Source organism: Cydia splendana, chromosome 5 (assembly GCF_910591565.1).
Source record: "Cydia splendana chromosome 5, ilCydSple1.2, whole genome shotgun sequence".
NCBI lineage: Eukaryota > Metazoa > Arthropoda > Insecta > Lepidoptera > Tortricidae > Cydia > Cydia splendana.
In genome coordinates, this window is record NC_085964.1 from 181,605 (window position 1) to 204,429 (window position 22,825).

Sequence of the window (22,825 nt, forward strand, 5' to 3'; positions counted from 1 at the left end):
TCTACCTGTTCTCTCTCCATACATATCAAATATAAATAATCTCATAGTGAAAATAGATCACGCAGCGAGTACGAGTTGGTATTTGCACATCCAAAAAGACTCGTTCTTCATGTTTACATTTATCGACAATAAAATAGATGTATTGTTGTATGCCGTACGGCATTAAGATGGCAAAAGCAACTCAAGCACGCAGCGTAGGTATTTAGCCTTATTTACACACCATGCAAATTAGAAATAGAAAATATACCATTATAGGCATTGTAGCCACAGCATTGGTAAACTGGTCATTTATTTGTACACTTTATTGCAGTGATCACTGATCAGTCTATCTATTGATCTATTATGTTGCTGCTAGTACAATATCGAACGCGCACATTTTTGTATAAAAGAGCCAAAATGGTTATATCGCCTGATCTCTAGATCTCTAAAAATATTCATACACATATTTAATTTGTCCAGAAGAAAAGCAGTCGATGACACTAGAAAAGCTATTCTATTTTTACTAGGATAAAAATATAATAGTTTTAACTTATTAGTCAAAATTTACTGTCACACAATTGGCGGAGTGTGATTGTGGAATATTGTGATAAATAAATACATATAATTTTTACATAGTTTTAGTTAAAAACGAGAGTGGCCTACCACAGTTGGTTCAGTAGATCACGTAACAAACTGCTAAGGTCAGCGAGTAGGTAGTAGGTACTTACAGTTTAGTTTACTCTTATATTGTACTATTTCGAACAGGCCTAAAATTTCGTGGTGTGCAAAAATAAACACAGACAAAAATCAATAAAAACTAGCAAAACAGCTCTTTGGATTTTTGGAATTAAAAAACAAACTTTTACTTTTCATATTGTTTTGTGTGCATTAAGTAATTATTAAGTATGTATGGTAAGATCATAACGGTTTTAATTAAAGGTTGCCTAAGTAAGTAGGTAGGGTAACCGCCAGTAACTGGCCGCCCTAAACTAAAAATAATTGTATTCACCTATAAATATAATTCATTTTAGTGTGGCTAGTTATTGAAAGCTGGCCAGTTATTGAAACCTTATAGTAAAATAAATTCTGTTTATAGGTGAATAGAATTCATTTTTAGTTTAGGGCCGCCAGTTACTAAAACCGGCCAAGTTACTTGCGAATTACCCTACATATTACTTTTCTATATAAAAATTGTATTTTGGCTCAAGTTTTAGATTTTTTTAACTTTTAAATAACGATTTAGCAAACGAAATAAAGTCGTCCATCATGTCTTAATTACCTATATTAGTTTAATTTAGTGGAGTTTATTTGCATTTATAATGTAGTTGATGTAATGAATTAAAATAATGGTAAATAGTAAATGTTTACTCGTATACTTAGTTATGATTGTTTACAGGAAATACAATTTTATAACCAGTTTGTTTGTTTTTGTTTGTTACTCCGCCCGAAGTACCCCGCCAGCGCCAGCGCCAGCGCCAGCCCGCCACGGGTAAATGGCCCATATCAAGTCAAGTTATTATCGTAGTCCCCTCACTACAGGTTATTATTTCTGCGGGGCACTACCAGCAGGTGTCCTAAACTCCTCCCTTCGTGATTCGGTCAAATTGTGTTTCGGCTAAATTAAAAAAAACCGTCACCCGGGACATATTTCATGCTAAAAGGGGGGGTTGCGTCAGGGGGAGGGCATGGGACACTAGTGTGCGTAAAGCACCATACCCAAAGGTATCATACTACCTACATTCATTGAATGCTGGCTATAATTTGTTTGTCTTCCCCATACATTAGAACACAACTTGACCAAATCATCGGGCGAACTCTAAAACAAAGCCGCGAACGAGAGTGTGTCGTCGATTTCGCAGATTGTTTACGCCTTCGCGCCATGTTCTCCGTTTTTTGTCGGTATTTCGGCCCGCGTCAAAGGATAGAGACGCGAAGCGCGAAAGTGCAAGATTCCACATTACCACAGAATAAGTAATAGTATTATCATACTTTTCTTCTTTGTTCAAAAGCGAATCTGGCACAGGGGGACTTAGCTTTATTACGATTTTTGTCCAAAAGCGTATTTGACACATTTTTGAATAACACAAAAGATAATCACGGTTGACACGGTTCATATCCCGGTCGATATACTTAAGTCTAGCAAATATATATTTTTGTTTATCAAAATAGGAATATTCTGCAGATCGATTAAATGACACTCGAACTAAATTTATATAGGTATTTGTGACGAATTGAAAATAGTGCCTACGCCAATTCTCAGGATTACTTGCCAAGCGTGGCAAAAGCCGGGACAACGCGAGGAAGATGATGACTTGTGACGAATTGAAACAAATAATTTTGCTTTTGGCGATGTGACCGGTTAGAACAAAATTTTGGTGTGACGAGTTGATGCCTGAATTAGGATTTACTAGGTATTACATCGTACCCCGCCCGAAAAAAAAAACAACGGGTTGCACTCCGGGAGTGCCGGCAGAAGTGAAAACTCAACGACATTGTAACTCAAAATATTAATAACAGCGCCATCTAGTGCAAAATGTCTGCAGCACTATGTATAATTGAGGTTAACGCCATCTAGCGTTATTTCGTCGCATTACTTGAATGAAACCCCTAAGCACATCACTGTGAGTACTACGACAGTTATATAAATACCAGTTTGAGGGAAACTCACTAGATGGCATTTAAATAAAAAAAAGAAAAACACAATGACATTGTCCGTCACACGTGACGTCACGCAAGCGCCCTGCGCCGCCTAAACGAAACAGCAGGCTCAGGCATACATTTTCGCCGCGCGGTAGAAAGAGAGGGTTACGCCTTACGCTGTCTCGAGTTTAACATTTTTTTTAATACAGTTGCTCACAAAGTGCTACTTTACGTAGCTGTTTAGCGTGCGGAAAGTTGGTTATGTCGAACTAGTGCTTTTTACTTTTCCAATTTTTTTAAATTTATACTTGTTCCAATTCACGACTACTTATTGATGAGTGTTAATATTAGTTTCCTTTAAACGTCGTAATCAGCATAAAAACCTACTGTTAATGTAAGAATATGAAAAATATACATATTTCATATTTTAATACTTACCTCTTCATCATTATAACACGTTTATTTTTTAATATTGAATATTGAAAATTCCGTTCTTAATAAGGTGTCTGAATGGAACGGAATAGCTGCCAAACGCCCATAGATATAATATACTTAAAGACGACGTCTAAACGAGCTGTCACTGTTACCACTTTTGTTTAGTGTACGATTAACAATGTTTTACTTATTTTTTCGCAACTGTATTAAAAAATGTCGTTCGATACACGTGCGGAAATGTCATTCTTCACTCGTCCCGAGTCTTCCCACTCGCCTGCGGCTCGTGGCAAGATATCTCGGTACTCGTGAAGTAATGACATACCTTCCGCACTAGCATCGAAATGTACTATTCCCCACCTCAAAAAGTGCACAGCGCCGCTAAAGAAATTTTCACTTCAAAAACTATTAGGCACTAAATAGTACAATTGGAATGATGAACATGTGCATTACATTAATCAAAACATTCAAAACCGGTAACCGGTATTACCGGAAGTACGGGAAGAGATATTAAAGCGGAATTTGCGCGATTAGCGAAATCATCCAACTCATTGAGGGTAGTAGGTGTAAAAATATATAATAGCTTGAGCCCGGAAATCAAAGAGGCAACTTCTTACGAGTTGTTTGTCCATAAACTAAAAAATTACTTGATTGATAAGGCCTTTTATAGTATTAATGAATTTTATGGGTATTAATTAATTTTTAATTTATTTGGTCATTATTATTATCGTGTAATTGACTTGTGTATATGTAATGAATACATATACTTGGGAAAACACATATCTTTTAGCCCATCGAACAACGAGGAAGAAGTGGACAGACGCATAAACACAGCATGGAAAAGGTTTTGGTCCCAGAAGGAAATCTTGAAAGGCGAATACAGCATAGCCCATAAGAAAATCGTAATGGACACCTGTATCCTGCCTAGTCTAACTTACGGAAGCCAAACTTGGACATTCACAAATAAAGTACGTCAAGCTATAAGGACCTGTCAAAGATCTATGGAGAGAAGTATATTAAATATAAGGAAAATACAGAAAATTAGAAGCGAAATAATACGTCAAAAGACCAAACTTACAGATGCTCTCCAACAAACTCTTCATCTAAAATGGCAATGGGCAGGTCATGTATCCAGATATCGGGACAAAAGATGGACATTAGAAACGACAAAATGGACCGGACCTGTAGGACGGAGGCGCCCAGGAAGACCCAAAAAGAAATGGATAGACGACATCTCCTCCGTCGCAGGAAAAGACTGGCTCCAAAAAGCCCAAGACAGGGATGAGTGGAGAAAAAGTGAGGAGGCTTTCACCCAGCAGATGGGATCTGCAGTCAGCCCCAAAACAAATGAAAAATAAATAAATAAATAACAACCTGACTGTAGAACAAATGAAGCTTAAATAATAATAATAATACGAAACTGCTCCCAGAGATAGCCCATATAACCATTCCAGTCGCAGAATCACAAAGTGGTAACTAAATGTCAGATGTGTCGTAACAGAGTCCACACAATGTGTCTAGAATTGTTTCGAAACAAAGTGTCGTCGCCGTGTCTACACTTTTCCGTAACAAGGTGTCGACACATTTGTGTGCACTTTGCGTGCGGTTTGCGACTACATCTGACAGCAAATTTGTGACAGCAAATGTCAATATAAAATACCTCTTGAAAACCAAGGTTTGTCAAACTACTATTAGTGTCTCGTGTGCTCGTAATTCTAGTAAGTCATCATGGGCAATGCAAATGATAATAATCGACCGAAACCATATAAACACCCAACACCCGTCAACCTTTTACAGAAAAGTTTTTATAGAAATTCAATAAGCTACTTAGGTCAGGCAACGAATGCTCCAAAAGTTGTAGAGGGAAATGCTCGGAACACAATTTTTGACTCCGTAACTCGGTTTGACAAGTTAGGAGGTGAACATATCAAAAGAGCGGGGGGGAGAGAGCCCAAGTAGCATTGCAAGCTGTATATAAGCTGTATTAAAGTTTATTTGTATACTATAAGCTGTCCAGTTAGGCTGTACAGAGGCTGTATAAGCGCTTATACAGCCCTTATAAGTAAAAAAAGGGCCCAAATTATACAGCCTTTGGCGTTATTAGAGCTGTAGAGTAGCTGTATAAGCAATACATTAGCTGCATAATAGCTGCATTACAGCTATATTTCGGTGTAACAGGAAACCTTAACACTACAGATAATCTCTTATAAGTACGATATAAGAATATAAGTTTTAAATGAGTTATAAGAAAAAATTACAAGAGAATAATAATCATTTAAGAAACTAAAATGTCTTAATCTTGTTCATTCGTAATATAGTAATGGCGACAATAAAGTGTTATAGTGGATGGTAAAAGTAAAAGTAAATATTATACGGGACTTGAATGGAATATTACATTATTGGTAAGTGCGGATTATTATTTATTGTGAACCTGTGTATCTTTTCTGGCAAAATATTTACGCGCCTGCAAAATAACAAAGAGAAACCATAAGGAAAATATCAAAAATCGATAAAGTTACCGTTTGTTTTTAAAGTTAGAGCATCAAACATATTTATAAATATTAATTCTAAGGCTAAACAATTTATTTTAGCTGGTAATCATAACACGGCGTTAGTCTGCTAAATATTTGCAAGTATTTCTTTAATTATATTTACAAATACGTTTTTTTTTATTGTAAAATGGCGACAATTTTTAAACAGCCTACAGGATAGTTGGAGAGCATTATAATCTTAGTAGCTGTGCTGTGTAATAAATGGAGTGTCTTTTACAGCTTTTGTAATTAAAACAGCTTTATAATAGAATATTTGTATTCGTTTGGCTGTATTTCGGTTCTCCGTACATAAGTTATAATTCTCTTTAGAGATCCGTATAACAAATAAAAAACCTGTACTGTAACTGTCATATATTCCTTTAGTTTTATAATACACTTGATACGATGCAGCCGACATCCTGGCGAGAGGAGGCTCGGAACTGAAGGTGGCAGGACCTGAGCCAATCCTACCTCTGCCATATGCCTGGCTCCGGAACACGCTGCGACACAGCACCAAGGTAAAACACCAGCAATATTGGTCCAACCTAGACACATGCAGGCAGGCGAAGGAAGCCCTCCCGACACTCAACCCCAATCTGTCGCGGAGGCTTCGACAGCTGAAGAGACCACAGCTCCGGCTTTTAGCTGGGGCAATAACTGGACACGCCTCATTTAACAAACACCTATTAACCCTACGTGTTACAGATAGCCCCCTCTGCAGAGCATGCATGGAGGCAGAGGAGACAGCCGCCCACGTCATTCTCGAATGCCCAGGGGTGGCAAAATACCGGGCACAATACCTCGGCTCACCGGGGTCTCTCCCAGAAGTCGTCGGCAACATAAAGGGTCTGCTAGGCTTCTTGGTGGAGTTGGGTTGGCAGGAATAGTGCCGCCATCCCATCACGCAAAATAGGCGCAATAATAGACGTCGAGTTGCGGAAAACAAGCCCGCGATAACCTATAACCTATAACCTATAATACACTTATTTTCATAAATCATTACACTACTATACTTATACGAATGTAAAATTACGCCAAAAGATTGTTATAAGCGACTCTATCAGTAATACAGAAAAAAGCTGTACTACAGCTGCCATTTATTCATTTGGTTTTATAATACCCTTACAGACAGAAGTTATACAACTACTATTCTTATAGGAGAGTAAGATTACGCCATAAGAAATAGCTTTAAAACGGGGTTGACAGATACATTTGTACAGCTACAAGTGCCAAGTGATACTACAATACAGCCTGTATACAGCTTTTACGATAAAATTAGCTTGTAGTGTTTCACAACACTTAATGTTTTAAAACGGAGTTGACAGTTACTTTTGTACAGCTAAAAGTGCCAAGTGCTACTACAATACAGCCTGTATACAGCTTTTACGATAGAATTAGCTTGTAGTCTCTCACAACACTTTTAGTTTTATAGTAGATTTTTTATATTCTGATAAAGCACCCCAAGCTTCCGCAGAATCCTTTATAATGATTTTATACAGCTTGAGCTGTATAATGTCTGTAAAGTACCTTTTATACAGCTTAAATCTTTTCTGGCACTCTTATACGTCCCTTAAATCACTCTAAGTTCTTAATTGGCTGCTATATTGATGTTGCCGACACTTCCATGCTACTTGGGAGGGGGCTTTGAAGGTCCCATTTTCCCGTTTTTCGATTATATCTCGGAAACTATGCATCTCAGCGACATGGCCACTTATACAAAATGAAAGTTAATTTAATTTGTTACAAGTTTATTCAGTCAATTTTTTCGATATGTTGAATAGTTTTTGAGATATCCGCTCTTGAAAGTTTATTTAGGGCTCTCAATTTTATCTTGATATATCTATATCAGTGAAGGTGCTAGGCCGTGTTTGGTATCGTTTTCGTATAAATCTGGGGTGCTGAATCCATTTAAGATATCACATTGACACCATTCCACAAAATAAAAATAAATCTTTTTAGGGTTCCGTACCTCAAAAGGAAAAAACGGAACCCTTATAGGATCACTCGTGCGTCTGTATGTATGTCCGTCTGAATACACAAAATAGTTCTTTACCTATAGATGACAGGAAAACCTATTAGAAATGTGCAGTCAAGCGCGAGTCGGACTTAATGTACGGAACCCTTAATACGCGAGTCCGACTCGCACTTGGCCGGTTTTTTTGAAACTCTTCTTGACGCTTAACCGCTGAACCGATTTCGTTGAAATTTGGTATAGTAATAGTTTGCGTCCCGGAACAGGACATAGGATAGATCTTATAACCAAAATCATCTTTTGAAGGTGTGAAAAGTGGCGTGGAAATTTGTACGGGAAATCAATAACCGCTGAACCGATTTATATGAAATTTGGGATGGTCTACATCTTTGATTTAGTTAAAAATGATAAAAAAACATGACTTCAAACCTAAACTTAAACAGTATTAACTTCAAGAAGTCAATTCTGAATTCCCCCCTACACCTCATTTCACACCTTTAAAGGATGATTTTTGAGATAACTTATTATATCCTGTCTCGGGACTCAAAATATATGTGTACCAAATTTAAATTAAAACTGTTCAGCAGTTTAAGCGTGAAGAGGAGTTTAAAAGAAAGTATTTTAATAAGTTTATATGTTTTTACTTCGGAATGGTGTCAATGTGATACCTTAACTAAATTTGGTACTGCGAATTTATACGAAAACAATACCAAACATGGCCTCATAGCTTTACTGTTGTAGAAGTCAAAATAAAATTGAGAGCCCTAAATTCTTATTACTTGGCCAAACTTGTGTAGAAGGAAAAGGTAAAATAAAAGTCTTCGGCAGGAATATAAGACACAAATATATTTTTTTTGCGTTACTATTTCATTCATCAAATATAAACATACCTTGATTATACTATTCTAGTGAGATCCTCATAGATAAACAAAAACATTTACTTAAAAAATTACAAGGTCGAAATGTCACGGAACTTGTAAGAGTAATATGTGAAAAATAAAAACTTTTATGACAAAAAAATCTGGACACAATTTAAGAATCACCCAATTGCGTCGAAGAATCATCTGTATTTTTGCTTGTTTTATTACCTCCTCGCTTCTTTTTTGTCCTTTGTATTCTGTAGCAATTTGTTAGATCTGAAAATAAAGATAACTTGCGTCGTCACGGATGTCGATTTATAGGTTTTAGGGAGTGCAGAATTCGAAAACGATGATCATTTTATAATCCAAGATGGCGGCTACGTATTTTGTCATAAAAGTAGAATCCAAAATAGTCATCATTTTCGAAATCTGCGCCCCCTAAAACCTATAAAACGATATCCATGACGACTTTTATGACATAGGGCATTGCCGCCATTTTGAAATTGAAAATGTTATCATTTTCGAAATCTGCGCCCCCTAAAACCTATAAAACGACATCCATGACGACTTTTATGACATAGTGCATGGCCGCCATCTTGGAATCCAAAATAGTCATCATTTTCGAAATCTGCGCCCCCTAAAACCTATAAAACGATATCCATGACGACTTTTATGACATAGTGCATTGCCGCCATTTTTAAATTGAAAATGTTATCATTTTCGAAATCTGCGCCCCCCAAAACCTATAAAACGACACCCATGACGACTTTTATGACATAGTGCATGGCCGCCATTTTGGATTCCAAAATGGTCATCATTTTCGAAAGCGGCCCCCTAAAACCTATAAAACGACATACATGACGACTTTTATGACATAGTGCATGGCCGCCATCTTGGAATCCAAAATGGTCATCATTTTCGAAATCTGCGCCCCCTAAAACCTATAAAACGACACCCATGACGACTTTTATGACATAGTGCATGGCCGCCATTTTGGAATCCAAAATGGTTATCATTTTCTAAATCTGCGCCCCCCAAAACCTATAAAACGACACCCATGACGACTTTTATGACATAGTGCATGGCCGCCATTTTGGATTTCAAAATGGTCATCATTTTCTAAATCGGGGCCCCCTAAAACCTATAAAACGACATCCATGACGACTTTTATGACATAGTGCATGGCCGCCATCTTGGAATCCAAAATGGTCATCATTTTCGAAATCTGCGCCCCCTAAAACCTATAAAACGACACCCATGACGACTTTTATGGCATAGTGCATGGCCGCCATTTTGGATTCCAAAATGGTCATCATTTTCAAAATTGGGGCCCCCTAAAACGTATAAAACGACACCCATGACGACTTTTATGACACAGTGCATGGCCGCCATTTCGAATTCCAAAATGGTCATTATTTTCGAAATCGGCACTCCCTAAAACCTATATATCGACACCCATCTCGACTTTTATGACAAAGTGTTTTGCTACCATCTGCATGCAAGACATTTCTATTATTTTTACGTACAAAAATGGCCCCCTGTCAACTTTCAATCGAGATTTAATCGATAATTTATTCGATTAATATTCAGATTAATTCAATTTCAATCTATGTTATTAGTCGAATAAACAGTTAATCGATTAATGCCCATCTCTGACCACGGCATTTTTACACTTATCTGAAAACAAATCAACACAAGGAGCCATTTTGCAAATCCAGTAACATACCAGTAACTTTGTTATTACTTTTGACAGCGCGTGTCATGTGTCAACACAGAGTCGACACAAAGTCGAAACATTGCAACTACTTTGTGACTGCAATATTTCTCAGCCTTAAACCATATTTATACATCATAATTAACAAGTTTCGTAGTATGTAAAGCGTTATTTCTGTTATTTAAGTATAGTATACGCATCGAAGTACTAAAAATGCTTCAAATAATATAGTTATGAACACAGGCACTGAGAAGTAACAATTTCATTTCCGGCTAAACTAAAACAATGTGGTGGCGCGTTGATTATATTACACTTAGTTTATCAAATCACTCGAGCAGTTTAATCCCCCATAATAATTTAAGTCCTATTGTAATATAAATGCAAACAATATATAATTACGTCTTGTAATCCGTTTTAGAGATGGCGTATTAATGTCACTTATTTTTATTTAAGTATTTTTCCATCTGACAGTTTCCATTTGACAGGAACAAAATGAACGAATGAACGAATGATTTTGGCATAAAGTAGTCACAAACCCGAAACAATGTGTGCACACGGCGACCACACTTTATGTCACTTTGTGTCATGTGTCGACCCTTCCCCATTTCTGGTAACTGTGTCGACACGGCGACGACTCTGCGACTGGAATTGTGACCGAAACAGACGGTGTCGACACAAGATGTGTCAACACCGCGTCGTAACGGCGACTGGAAATGGTTGTATGGGAGGTAGGTTAGGGTTATTTTTTTTATGACCCCCTAAACGAAACTGCTCCCAGAGATTAGGTACCTAGGTTAGGGTTATTTTTTTTATGACCCTAAAAACGAAACTGCTCCCAGAGATAGGTATTAGGTTATTCACAATATGCGAAAAATAATTTATGCCTATCAATACATTCGACATAACAATAAAAAAGACATTTTGAAACATGACCAACTAAATATTTTGCCATACAATAATATTTGTAAATAATCATTTGCGACATGTGATATATGCGAAACATTGGTTTGCCATCCAAATTGGTTTTGCCAAATGATACTATGGGAAAAATAGTTTGGGAAGTGATAATGTGCCATACAATTTTCGGCCACATATTAGTAAACCCAAGTTTAAGACTTAAGACCCACGGGCCAAGTTTATATGAACATTTTACGCAACATGCGAACTCTCGCTATGTAGCATGCGGATACAATCCAGCATCCTCGTGGCATTAGTCGATGGTGCGGAAGCTGGCCAGCGTGGGGTAGGTCTTGAGCCGGAGCAACTCCAGCTCGGTCTGCAACAGCACGATGTTGGAGTGGTACTGCTGCACCTCGCGGATCAGTTGACTGCGCTGTACCAGCATTTCCATTCTGTAAGCAACAACTGTATCGCATGACCATGCATCAAGCTATATGTTTGTCTTTTATATCTACCTACTCTGGCAAACCTGCTTTGTCAATAGAAAAAGGCGCGCAATTCAAATATTCTATGGGCGAAAAACCCTTCGCACTTACATTTTTTTTTAATTTGCCGTCAGTTTTAGTCTCAATAGGTACCTAATATGTCTTTATTTCGGCATGTTAAATTTGAGATTTGTCATAGAATAATTGCCAAAATTAATACCTGACTGATTCGATGACCTGTCTGGCCTAGTGGGCCTGCTGTGAATCCGATGGTCCTGGGTTCGAATCCCGGTAAGGGCATTCATTTGGTTCGATAATTATATAAATTTTGCCAATAGTTAGGTTTGTGTAACAGCAGGTAAAACTACCTCTTCTTGTGTATGCGACGAGTGCGGATGGGCTCTAAAGGGTCCTCATTGAGCCGTTTCTCCGAGACTAGTGCGTTCAGTGTGGCGATCCTGGTCACAAGTTTGTTGGACTTCGCTTCGATCGCGTTGATTTTTACCTAAAATCAATCCACTAAATATATATAGTATTTTATACAATCGTGATATAATAGAGAGCTTTTCAGTCGAGTACCGTGTTTAGACAACGAAGCTTGCTGAGTTGTCTAAGTAAGGTACGAGATTGAAAAGCTTGATTATATCACTATTGTATACAATACTTTTTCTACGCGTCAACAAAAATTATACTTTAAACTAGTAGAATCATACAAACAAACCAAACCAAAAGCTAAGATACGCGATTTACGGGAACAGCCGCGATACCTTCATACTGGTACGCGCCCCGGCCGCCGCGTTGGTCAACGACACCTTCTCGTAACTCATGAGGCCCTGGTACTTGCTCCGCGCTAAATTCAATTAATAGACAGTTGTTTTCTCGATTTCGGCCACCGTAGCCTATGGAGACTAACAAACAACGCTAAGTGGTTTTCGTAGTCAATGGATGTTGCTATATTAAGGTTGTCTCACATGCGCGTTTCTGACTTATGTAGCAATTGTTTCTACTATACAACCTAAAATGAATAATTATTTTGAGCTATGGTTTTGTTTCGTCCTCTTGATCGCGGCGAGCTGTGATTGGTCAATTTCATTATAGTTGACTAAACTGTATCGATATGAATATTATAGTTGAGTTGGGAGCCCATACATTAAAAATACCCAATTGCAGTTTGGTATAAGAAATCTTAATTCAAGAATTACAGTCGACGAGTAGAAAAAATATATTTCAATTTCAATATCTAACACTGTTCCAAGGGTGAAAAACAAAAATAGTGTCGTGGAAAATTTGGGAATATCTCGGTCCGATAACTAAACGTAGTCAGCTCTTTTCCTGAACGTTATACTGAAAGGCGTACCTTTTTCAGTAAAGGGTCTGGAAGTCTGGAGGAATACTTTTCGGGCGTCTTTCATGGACAGGCCACGCCACAAAAGTTAGCCCTTATAATAAATACGACCGGCAGTCTCATACGAAGATGAGGGAATGTTGGCAATGCACCTGCAGTTCCTCGACCCGTTGTATCTGCACCTCGAGCACCCTGTTGACGGCCTGCTTCTCCGCCTCCATCTCCTTCTCGAGCCGCACGTAGTCCTGCTCGTCCGTGTAGCCCCGCTCCTTGTCCTTCAGGTACAGCTGGAGCTCTTTTGGAATCTGGAAAATATAAGTCATTGTAAATAGGCAACCGTAAACAAAGGTTTTTGTTTTTAAATTTACAAGTTGTAGGCAACTTTGATTAAGAACATATTGAAATGATGACCAAAACAAATAGTTAACATATACACTAGAAGAAATACCTTGAGCCTGCGGTAGGAGTACAGCTCCTGCTCCATGTGCCGCAGCTTCATCTTCATCTGCGCGTGCTCCCACTCCTTGGCGAGGATTACCTTCCTAAACTCCATCTGTTTGCGCATCATGCGTAGCTTCAACTGGCCCACTCTCTACAATCACAAAACTTATAATACGGTACCTGTCTCTTCTCACACCGTTCCACAGAATAAATAATAGTACTAGCAGAGATATATATAACTCCGTATAAGATAAATAAAGTCTAAGAAAAAAACGTGCCTCGGACGGCCAAGGAAAAGTCATTCTCGAATAGATGGCGCCATTACCTTTGGCCTATTCTCGGCTAGATGGCGTTAACGACACCGTTTGGTATTTAACAATTTTAACACATATCAGTGAAAGAACATGGGTCAGTATGGAACAATAAAAATTAAGAATCATTTATCCGTAAACATATTTTGATTATTTTATACATTTTCAATTTTATTTTAAGTTTTAATCGTGTGTCGATAGATGGCAGTAAATGTACCGTGACTACAAAATTGACAATGACAGGACCCCTCTATACTATCTATTCTTTTTGGTACTAGGTACAGAAGACTCACTCTCTAACAAAACGCATCTGTTACGATCAGGACAGATATGGCCGCTAGGTGGCGACAGCGCCACGCGCGGCTTATGGCTAGCCACCAAAATTGGTGTGGAACGGATGTACTTTTAGCTACCTACATGTAGCAAAGCGACGAAATCGCGGAGTGAACCACGCCAGACCGTTCTTAAAGTTCAGAAATAATCCTATACTTACGGGAAAACAATAAATAATAAATTATTTTTCACCACACCAGCTCGGAAAGGCTTACTTTGCACTTCAAAAACTGATAGCAAAGTTGCATTTTACTCACATGTGAGGCAAAGTAATCAAATGCAAATTTAGAGTTGTTTTCTTATGTTTGCTGGTAGAATTGACTTTTAAATGATGATTTAGGATGATACATACATATTTACTTAATAACATTCATTTGGATCTGATTTGGTTTGATTTTGTTTGATATTACAAACAATTATTTAGTTTCACCTGTCCCGTTGTCTGTAAACCTATCTTGCAAGATAAATTTGATCCACTTCCCGATTGAGCTGAAATTTTGCATGCGTGTATAAATCGGATGACAGTGCAATTATGGTACCATCGAGCTGATCTGATGACGGAGACAGGAGGTGGCCATAGGAACTCTGTGCATGATGAAACAACGCAACCTAATTGTGTTAGGGGTTTTTAGAATTGTCTCGATGAGTATTAGTTGTTTGTCGTTAGAAAAGTACAGTCAGCGATAAAAGCTTGTACCAAGAATTTATTTTTTGCCATAAACTTATTTTTCACATTTAATATTTGCTTCGGGTTGGGGTGGTGAAAAATTTTGTGTTTCACTCGGGGGCAAATTTTGTTTAGCCCGGTGCTTTGAAACCCTCGCAACGCTCAAGATTCCATTTTTCGAACCAAATTTGGAATCTTTCGATTGCTCGGGTATCAAATATTAGCACGAGCGGTTAAACAACAACTTTGCCCCCTTGTAACACAAATAACTATTCTCGTTTTTTTATTATTACCAGGATAAGTTCATTGATTTTCTCGATGTCCTCGCGTGGGATGAGCGTGGCGTCGTGGTAGTCCTCTATATGGCCCGTCGTGGAGATCTCCACCTGCCCCGCGGGCAGCACGAACTGACAACAAATACTATGAGTAGTCCATTCATCTCCCATCCAAGAGGGTAAGTAGCGTTCCTCAAGCATCTTTAGTGGCTTACAATGCCCACTGATGTTGTAGAAGGTACTAGTACTGCCCAGTTTTGGCTAGGTCCAGCCGGCCTAGCAAAAGTTACAATCGCTATCGCTTCGACAACGAAAAGCTTTATGTCTCTCTATCACTCTTCCATATTAGTGCGACAGTGACAGTTGCGTTTCGATCGCTGCGGAGCGTAAGCGATTGGCATCTTGGCTACGCGGCCTGTACCTATTATTAATTGGCTTGCTGCTTTCGTAAATATTAGACTGACAACTGACAGTTTCCCAAGGTAGCGTTGGCAAAATTGATAGCGTCGTATACCTAAGTATCAATTTTGGACTGGAACCTTAATTCCCTTGTTAATGCAAATTTGACTTAGCTTTTAGTGCATCATAAGCACTTACAACAATAAACTTGCACTTGCAATAATTTTCTTGAATTATCAGTTACCTAATAGTGTAAACAGGTACCAACTTGCACAACCCTATTCCTGGCGATGTGCTCGGCTTCCTCGCGTTGCTCGATGATGTGGTTTTGGGTTTTGATCAGGAAGTTCTTGCGCGCAAGGGTCGACTTGGTCCATATAGTGTTGGAATTTTCTACATATGCCATTTCCAGACCTATAGCTCGCATCTGAAAATTGAGGTAATGGTTACAAAGACTTTCATTCGCCAAAGAGTCGGAGACATTGCGCAGGGGTGCCAAACTGCCACACACAGTGCCACTAAGAAACGTGTATGGGTTGGGAACAACATCGACATTAATGGAAAAAAATCCTGCAAAGCATGATACCATAACATCCTTTTATTACCCGTATCTCATTTTCAATCTTGACCCGCCGCAGCTTGCCCATGGTTGCCCACAGCCCTTCGTCCATCACTGGCGGCATGTTGCTTATCTGATCCAGCACTTCCACCCTATTGACAAAATCATCATCTCATTCTCATAAAGTAACATTGACGTAGGATTTTGAGGTGGATGCCAAATATAAACATGGTTAACCTTATAACCTACGAGGGGTGGCTGAAAAGTAATCTACCTAGCCTATAAATAATTAAAAAAAATACTGGCCGCTATGAATTCGTGTTTACTGACTATTCTTTTTTCAAAATTTCAAACTTTTATTTGTCAGTCGCTTTTTATTTGTTTTTGGCACTCGAATGCTTGCAACCAGCGAAATGCTATACATGGAAGTATTCTGTCCGCTCAATTATGACCCAACGCAAACTACCCCGCGATAGGCGGTACTTACAAACTGCTCGATTGGCAATCTCAGTACCACCGAGATGACAGTCAGTGACAAATGGCTAAATTGATTTATAAAAACAACGTTTTTTTGTAATTAAAAATATATTCATGTGTCGTGAAATGGTGCAGAAGTTATTTTAGTTCATACTACTTCATACCAAGGACAGTGGAATCACTTTTCACTTGTAGAAAACAGATAACTTCAGTAGAATTTGGAAAAAACATGACGATTTGTTTTCAATACTACCGTGCTAAGCTAAAACGTAACAACTGCATACGACTTTCATAACAACATACGACTTTTTAAATTGCGAGGATAATAGGGATCGTGTTATGCTAAATGAAGTAGACTATTTTATTAAGTTGTGTTTGGTTTAGGTATTTTCTATATAATTATAAATGTAGTAATAAATTCCTTCTTACAGATTTGTATTTTCCTTTTTTATTTCATGAGATGGAGCTATAAAAAAACTACCTAGTAATTTCAAATTAATAATCAAATTTGGTGTTGTCATTTTACATTACTTTCCATTCAGATTCCCACAAGATGCTATTCGCAGAGAACTATGGAAAAAAGCTGTCTAATTAGAGAGACATGAAATTGAGTGGATGCCTGGCAAGATATCTACAATATGTTCTATTCATGAGATATAACCCGTGAGATAATCATACTCGGTCTCCTATATGTAGATACATTTTCCTATCATGCTTTCACTGAATTAATTTAACAAATACACACATTATCTGAAAATGTTGATCATTTGAATCCACCCTCTACTGTCACATATATGTAGGTTCTCTCTCCAGCCATTTCCGTCAGTAGAAAAGAGCGGCAAACATATTAACTCACATTATAGACGGGTCTAACGCGAATTATATTCAATTACCTTGATTTACCGACGTAAATCAGTTTCGTTTCGTATAATGTGAGTTAATATGTGTTCAAAACACGAACGTTTAAAATATTATAAGAGCGGCAAATTTAGAAAATGTAAGCGCGCGAACGGCTGTGGTCCTATACAAAATTTTAATTTTGCACCTTTTTCTACTGACAAACTTGCTTGACCGGCTATATACATATAAAATATTCTGAACTGAAAGTGGGGATTTATTGTGACTCCGCCTGTTCAAATATTTTTGACCCGATTCGTGTACCCATGTAAATTTTGCAGACTGTATAGCCAGTCCGATTTCTAAGATCAAGTTCGCCAAACATTTACTATGGCGTACTTGATCTTAGAAAAACGGACAGACTATACCTGAACGTGACTTCGCACTGCCATGCAGATTGATAATAAAATATACAAAATACTTATTAGGTATAGCGGAATACATTTATACAACAATGATATATTTACTTATGTTGAGTTAGTCTGTCATGTCATAACAACATTTTAACTAGTTATCTTTTAATCTGCATTAAATTATTATACGTGAATTATTTGACTGGTTCTTCACTGTATGGCATAAACCTATCCCTGTCCAAGTCATAATTATTCTATATTTTTTTTTAATTTATTGAACAATAAGCTAATTAAAGTACATTATTATTACAAGACCCATCGTGGGCAAAACCTTGAGGAGGTTTGTATGCCGATGGGGAGTTCGAGAAAATAACATGACAATATACATATCTATCTTATACTAATTAAGATTCTTAATATTATATGTAACTAAAGTCGTTAGATTGTAACAAGTGCGTCTTAATTACTTTTTTTCTATTTTTCCCGTTTACATAATTTACTCTAGTATCTTCTGGCAAATCATTTAATATTTTAGGCAATATATATGTATACAATCTAGTGCCATAAATGTTCTTATATTTGGGTAAACAATATTTGTTTTGGCTCTGTAAACTTCTTAGTTTTGTACATCTTATTAGGGTTCCGTACCCAAAGGGTAAAACCGGACCCTATTACTAAGACTTCGCTGTCCGTCCGTCCGTCCGTCCGTCCGTCCGTCCGTCTGTCACCAGGCTGTATCTCACGAACCGTGATAGCTAGACAGTTGAAATTTTCACAGATGATGTATTTCTGTTGCCGCTATAACAACAAATACTAAAAACAGAATAAAATAAAGATTTAAATGGGGCTCCCATACAACAAACGTGATTTTTGACCAAAGTTAAGCAACGTCGGGAGTGGTCAGTACTTGGATGGGTGACCGTTTTTTTTTTGCTTTTTTTTCGTTTTTTTTTTTTTATTATGGTACGGAACCCTTCGTGCGCGAGTCCGACTCGCACTTGCCCGGTTTTATATTCTTTTAGTTTAGTAACATGGTGATATTCTTCAGTTACTATGGCTAGTTTACATTCAAACATCAAACATCATCAAACATCAACATTTATTCAGCAAATAGGCCACAAGGGCACTTTTACACGTCATCATTGAATTTACATACAAGGAAAAATAATAACCTCAACAATTTTATAAAATAAAACTAACAATTCAATCTAACGTATTACAATTACTAAGAGATGTATATGGTCTCTTAATGTCGAATGTCATTTATTTTGAACTGGGAGTATATTACAGTATTTGAAAAGTTGTGCGTAGTCTGTTTCGTGTTTCTTTTTTATATGCTTAGGTACAATTGTCTTCAGTAGTCTTATCTGTAGGTTATATATTTTTTCTATATATGTTTTAAAGGTTCTACCATATGTACTTAGAGCGTAACCGATCACAGAGTCAGCCAGGGCTAAGTACATCATACGACGCAAGGTTTTGTACGGTAATTTGTACCTTAGGGTTGACATTTTACTTCGAATTGCTCTTAATTTATCGCACACATAATTAATATGAGGTCCCCAGTTGAATCTATGGTCGATTATGAGCCCCATGGTATAATAATATACTCCGCCTGGTACTCCATTCCGAGATTCGCGTATGACCTAACTGACACGCGCCTACGTCATCATGCTGTTTACAGGTTCTCAAACTTTGAAATGTGGGAGAATTTTAACCAACGGTGAAAATTATTTTAACGGCATTAATTTTAAGAGCGCTCTTACAAGAAAAGTCGAAATAATGCAAAATTGATGATACTAGTCGACGAAATTCAGGACTTTGCGCTCATTATTAGAAACAATGAGTACTTGTTCCAGTAAAAGCGTCTTCTTATCTTTATAAATATCGTTGTAAATATTAGAAAAAGGACTTATTAAATTAGTAATGATTTTTTTTCTGATGGTCGTTTCCGAAAAACCCCGTGAAGCACTGAATGGCGAGCTCTTATTTGGAAATGTTGAGAATTTTACTCTGCTAAACCTGGCTATTTTGTGTTACTAATACCCTGTACTTTAGGCATATCAAACTATATTTTTCCTACATACCTTTGAGAAAGAGAAAATCAAAGTAAAACGAACTCGATTTTCTCTCCGAAACAAGTGTCAATTCCTACGAAAATCTACTTAATATCGAAGTCATTTTCATACTCAAGCAATCTGCAACGTTTGCTTATGCTGTTGGTATACATTAGTGTTTATGAAATTCTACTATAATTTTTTGGCAATTTTTTGAAAACTACTCTATATTACCGATGACGCGCGCTGCGCCAGCTCAGTGCTGCGCCAGCTCAGTGCTGCGGCAGAGCTTGTAGAGGCAGGACGTGTGTCGGTCGGCTCCGCACATTTTCAACGGCGACGACGAGGTTTTTTATCATTGTGTGCGGCGGGCGCCGTGTAAAACGCTATACTGTGTGCGTGTAAACCGCAACGAGAGACTTTGATCCTAGCACTGTTTTTATAGTATTATAATTTATAATGGTACAGTTTAATAAACTACCGGACAGGATTAAAAATATTTGAAACGACCTGACATTCTATATGTATTTATTTGACTCAAGATAGTACTCAGGGTCTGATGATGGAGCCGGAAGGTGGTCACCGGTACCAATCAACCATGCAACTAAACCACTTCGTGTTTAGGCTCGTTTTATTCATCTCAACAAGATCTTTGACACAAGATAGTACTCAGGGTCTGATGATGGAGCCGGAAGGTGGTCACCGGTACCAATCAACCATGCAACTAAACCACTTCGTGTTTGGGCTCGTTTGATTCGGCTCAACAAGATCTTTGACTTAAGATAGTACTCAGGGTCTGATGATGGAGCCGGAAGGTGGTCACCAGTACCAATCAACAATGCAACTAAACCACTTCGTGTTTAGGCTCGTTTTATTCGTCTCAACAAGATCTTTGACTTAAGATAGTACTCAGGGTCTGATGATGGAGCCGGAAGGTGGTCACCGGTACCAATCAACCATGCAACTAAACCACTTCGTGTTTGGGCTCGTTTGATTCGTTTCAACAAGATCTTTGGCACAAGATAATACTCTGGGTCTGATGATGGAGCCGGAAGGTGGTCACCGGTACCAATCAACCATGCAACTAAACCACTTCGTGTTTAGGCTCGTTTGATTCGTCTCAACAAGATCTTTGACACAAGATAGTACTCAGGGTCTGATGATGGAGCCGGCAGGTGGTCACCGGTACCAATCAACCATGCCACTAAACCACTTCGTGTTTAGGCTCATTTTATTCGTTTCTATAAGATCTTTGACACAAGATAGTACTCAGGGTCTGATGTTGGAGCCGGAAGGTGGTCACCGGTACCAATCAACCATGCAACTAAACCACTTCGTGTTTAGGCTCGTTTGATTCGTCTCAACAAGACCTTGGACACAAGATAGTACTCAGGATCTGATGATGGAGCTGGAAGGTGGCCACGGGTACCAGTCTACCATGTAACTGAACCACTTCGTGTTTGGGCTCGTTTGATTTGTCGCAACAAGATCTTTGACACAAGGTAGTACTGAGGGTCTGATGATGGATCCGGAAGGTGGTGACCGGTACCAATCAACCATGCAACTAAACCACTTCGTGTTTGGCTTCGTTCGATTCGTCGCAACAAGATCTTTGACACAAGTTAGTACTCAGGGTCTGATGATGGAGCTGGACTGTGGCCACGGGTACCAGTCTACCATGTAAATGAACCACTTCGTGTTTGGGCTCGTTTGATTTGTCGCAACAAGATCTTTGACACAAGGTAGTACTGAGGGTCTGATGATGGATCCGGAAGGTGGTGACCGGTACCAATCAACCATGCAACTAAACCACTTCGTGTTTGGCTTCGTTCGATTCGTCGCAACAAGATCTTTGACACAAGTTAGTACTCAGGGTCTGATGATGGAGCTGGACTGTGGCCACGGGTACCAGTCTACCATGTAACTGAACCACTTCGTGTTTGGGCTCGTTTGATTCGTCGCAATAAGATGTTTGACACAAGATACTACTCAGGGTCTGATGATGGAGCTGATGATGATAGACAGGTACCCGTCGCCACCTTCGCGCTCCATCATCAGACCCTGAGTGCTACCTTGTGTCAAAGATCTTGTTGAGATGAATAAAACGTGCCTAAACACGAAGTGGTTTAGTTGCATGGTTGATTGGTACCGGTGACCACCTTCCGGCTCCAACATCAGACCCTGAGTACTATCTTGTGTCAAAGATCTTATAGAAACGAATAAAACGAGCCTAAACACGAAGTGGTTTAGTGGCATGGTTGATTGGTACCGGTGACCACCTGCCGGCTCCATCATCAAACCCTGAGTACTATCTTGTGTCAAAGATCTTGTTGAGACGAATCAAACGAGCCTAAACACGAAGTGGTTTAGTTGCATGGTTGATTGGTACCGGTGACCACCTTCCGGCTCCATCATCAGACCCTGAGTATTATCTTGTGTCAAAGATCTTATAGAAACGAATAAAACGAGCCCAAACACGAAGTTGTTTAGTTACATGATAGACTGGTACCCGTGGCCACCTTCCAGCTCCATCATCAGACCCTGTGTATCTTCAGTGTCAAATATCTTGTTGAGACGAATCAAACGAGCCTAATCATGTTACTACATGGTTGATTGGTATCCGTGACCACCTTAATCATCATCAGATCCTCAGTACCAGTTCGTTTTTAAACCCTCGTTGATACAAACTTTACAACCTATAGGTACCAAATGCAATGACGAAACATGTAAATAAGCGAGTAGGTACCTATAATTTCTTTCGAGTAATATACCTTCATAAGTACGAGTATGGGGCTATTCATAAATTACGTCGTTTCAAATGGGAGGAGTGGGGGGGGGGGGGGGGTCTGGACATCGGATGATGGTAACATGACGTAGGAGGAAACAGATTCATCCGAAGCTTGATTTTTGGATGATTTGAGGGGTGGGGGGGGGTCAAAAATCGTCAAAAATAGATGACGTAATTTATGAACAGCCCCTATGTACATTTGCACTGCATTTAGTATTTTTGTACTTACCAAATAACAGTTTTAGAACTTTAAAAGTTAAGTACAGTTAGTGTTGTTATGGTTGATTTCAATATGCTTCGCGAAGGATCAAGAATGTTTAATCCATCATTGTAGTGCGAGTGTGGTAGAAGGGATCGGCATACTGAGCTCGCACGGCCTGCCGCAGCGCGTAAAATACCTAAACTCGCTC

The 22,825-nt window shown here is 38.6% G+C and overlaps 1 protein-coding gene across 1 annotated transcript in view; it reads right to left on the minus strand.

Moving 5' to 3' along the window:
* Positions 1-10,896: 10,896 nt before the first annotated feature.
* LOC134790465 (cilia- and flagella-associated protein 43) overlaps positions 10,897-22,825 on the minus strand; it is a 77,018-nt gene continuing 65,089 nt past the window's right edge. Inside the window, exons 25-31 of the mRNA XM_063761274.1 lie at positions 15,890-15,995; positions 15,553-15,711; positions 14,904-15,017; positions 13,307-13,450; positions 13,011-13,163; positions 11,882-12,018; positions 10,897-11,480 (exon numbers count right to left, since the gene is read on the minus strand). Of these exons, the coding sequence (XP_063617344.1) occupies positions 11,339-11,480; positions 11,882-12,018; positions 13,011-13,163; positions 13,307-13,450; positions 14,904-15,017; positions 15,553-15,711; positions 15,890-15,995 (955 nt within the window). The 3' untranslated portion in view covers positions 10,897-11,338. The remainder of the gene's footprint in view (positions 11,481-11,881; positions 12,019-13,010; positions 13,164-13,306; positions 13,451-14,903; positions 15,018-15,552; positions 15,712-15,889; positions 15,996-22,825) is intronic.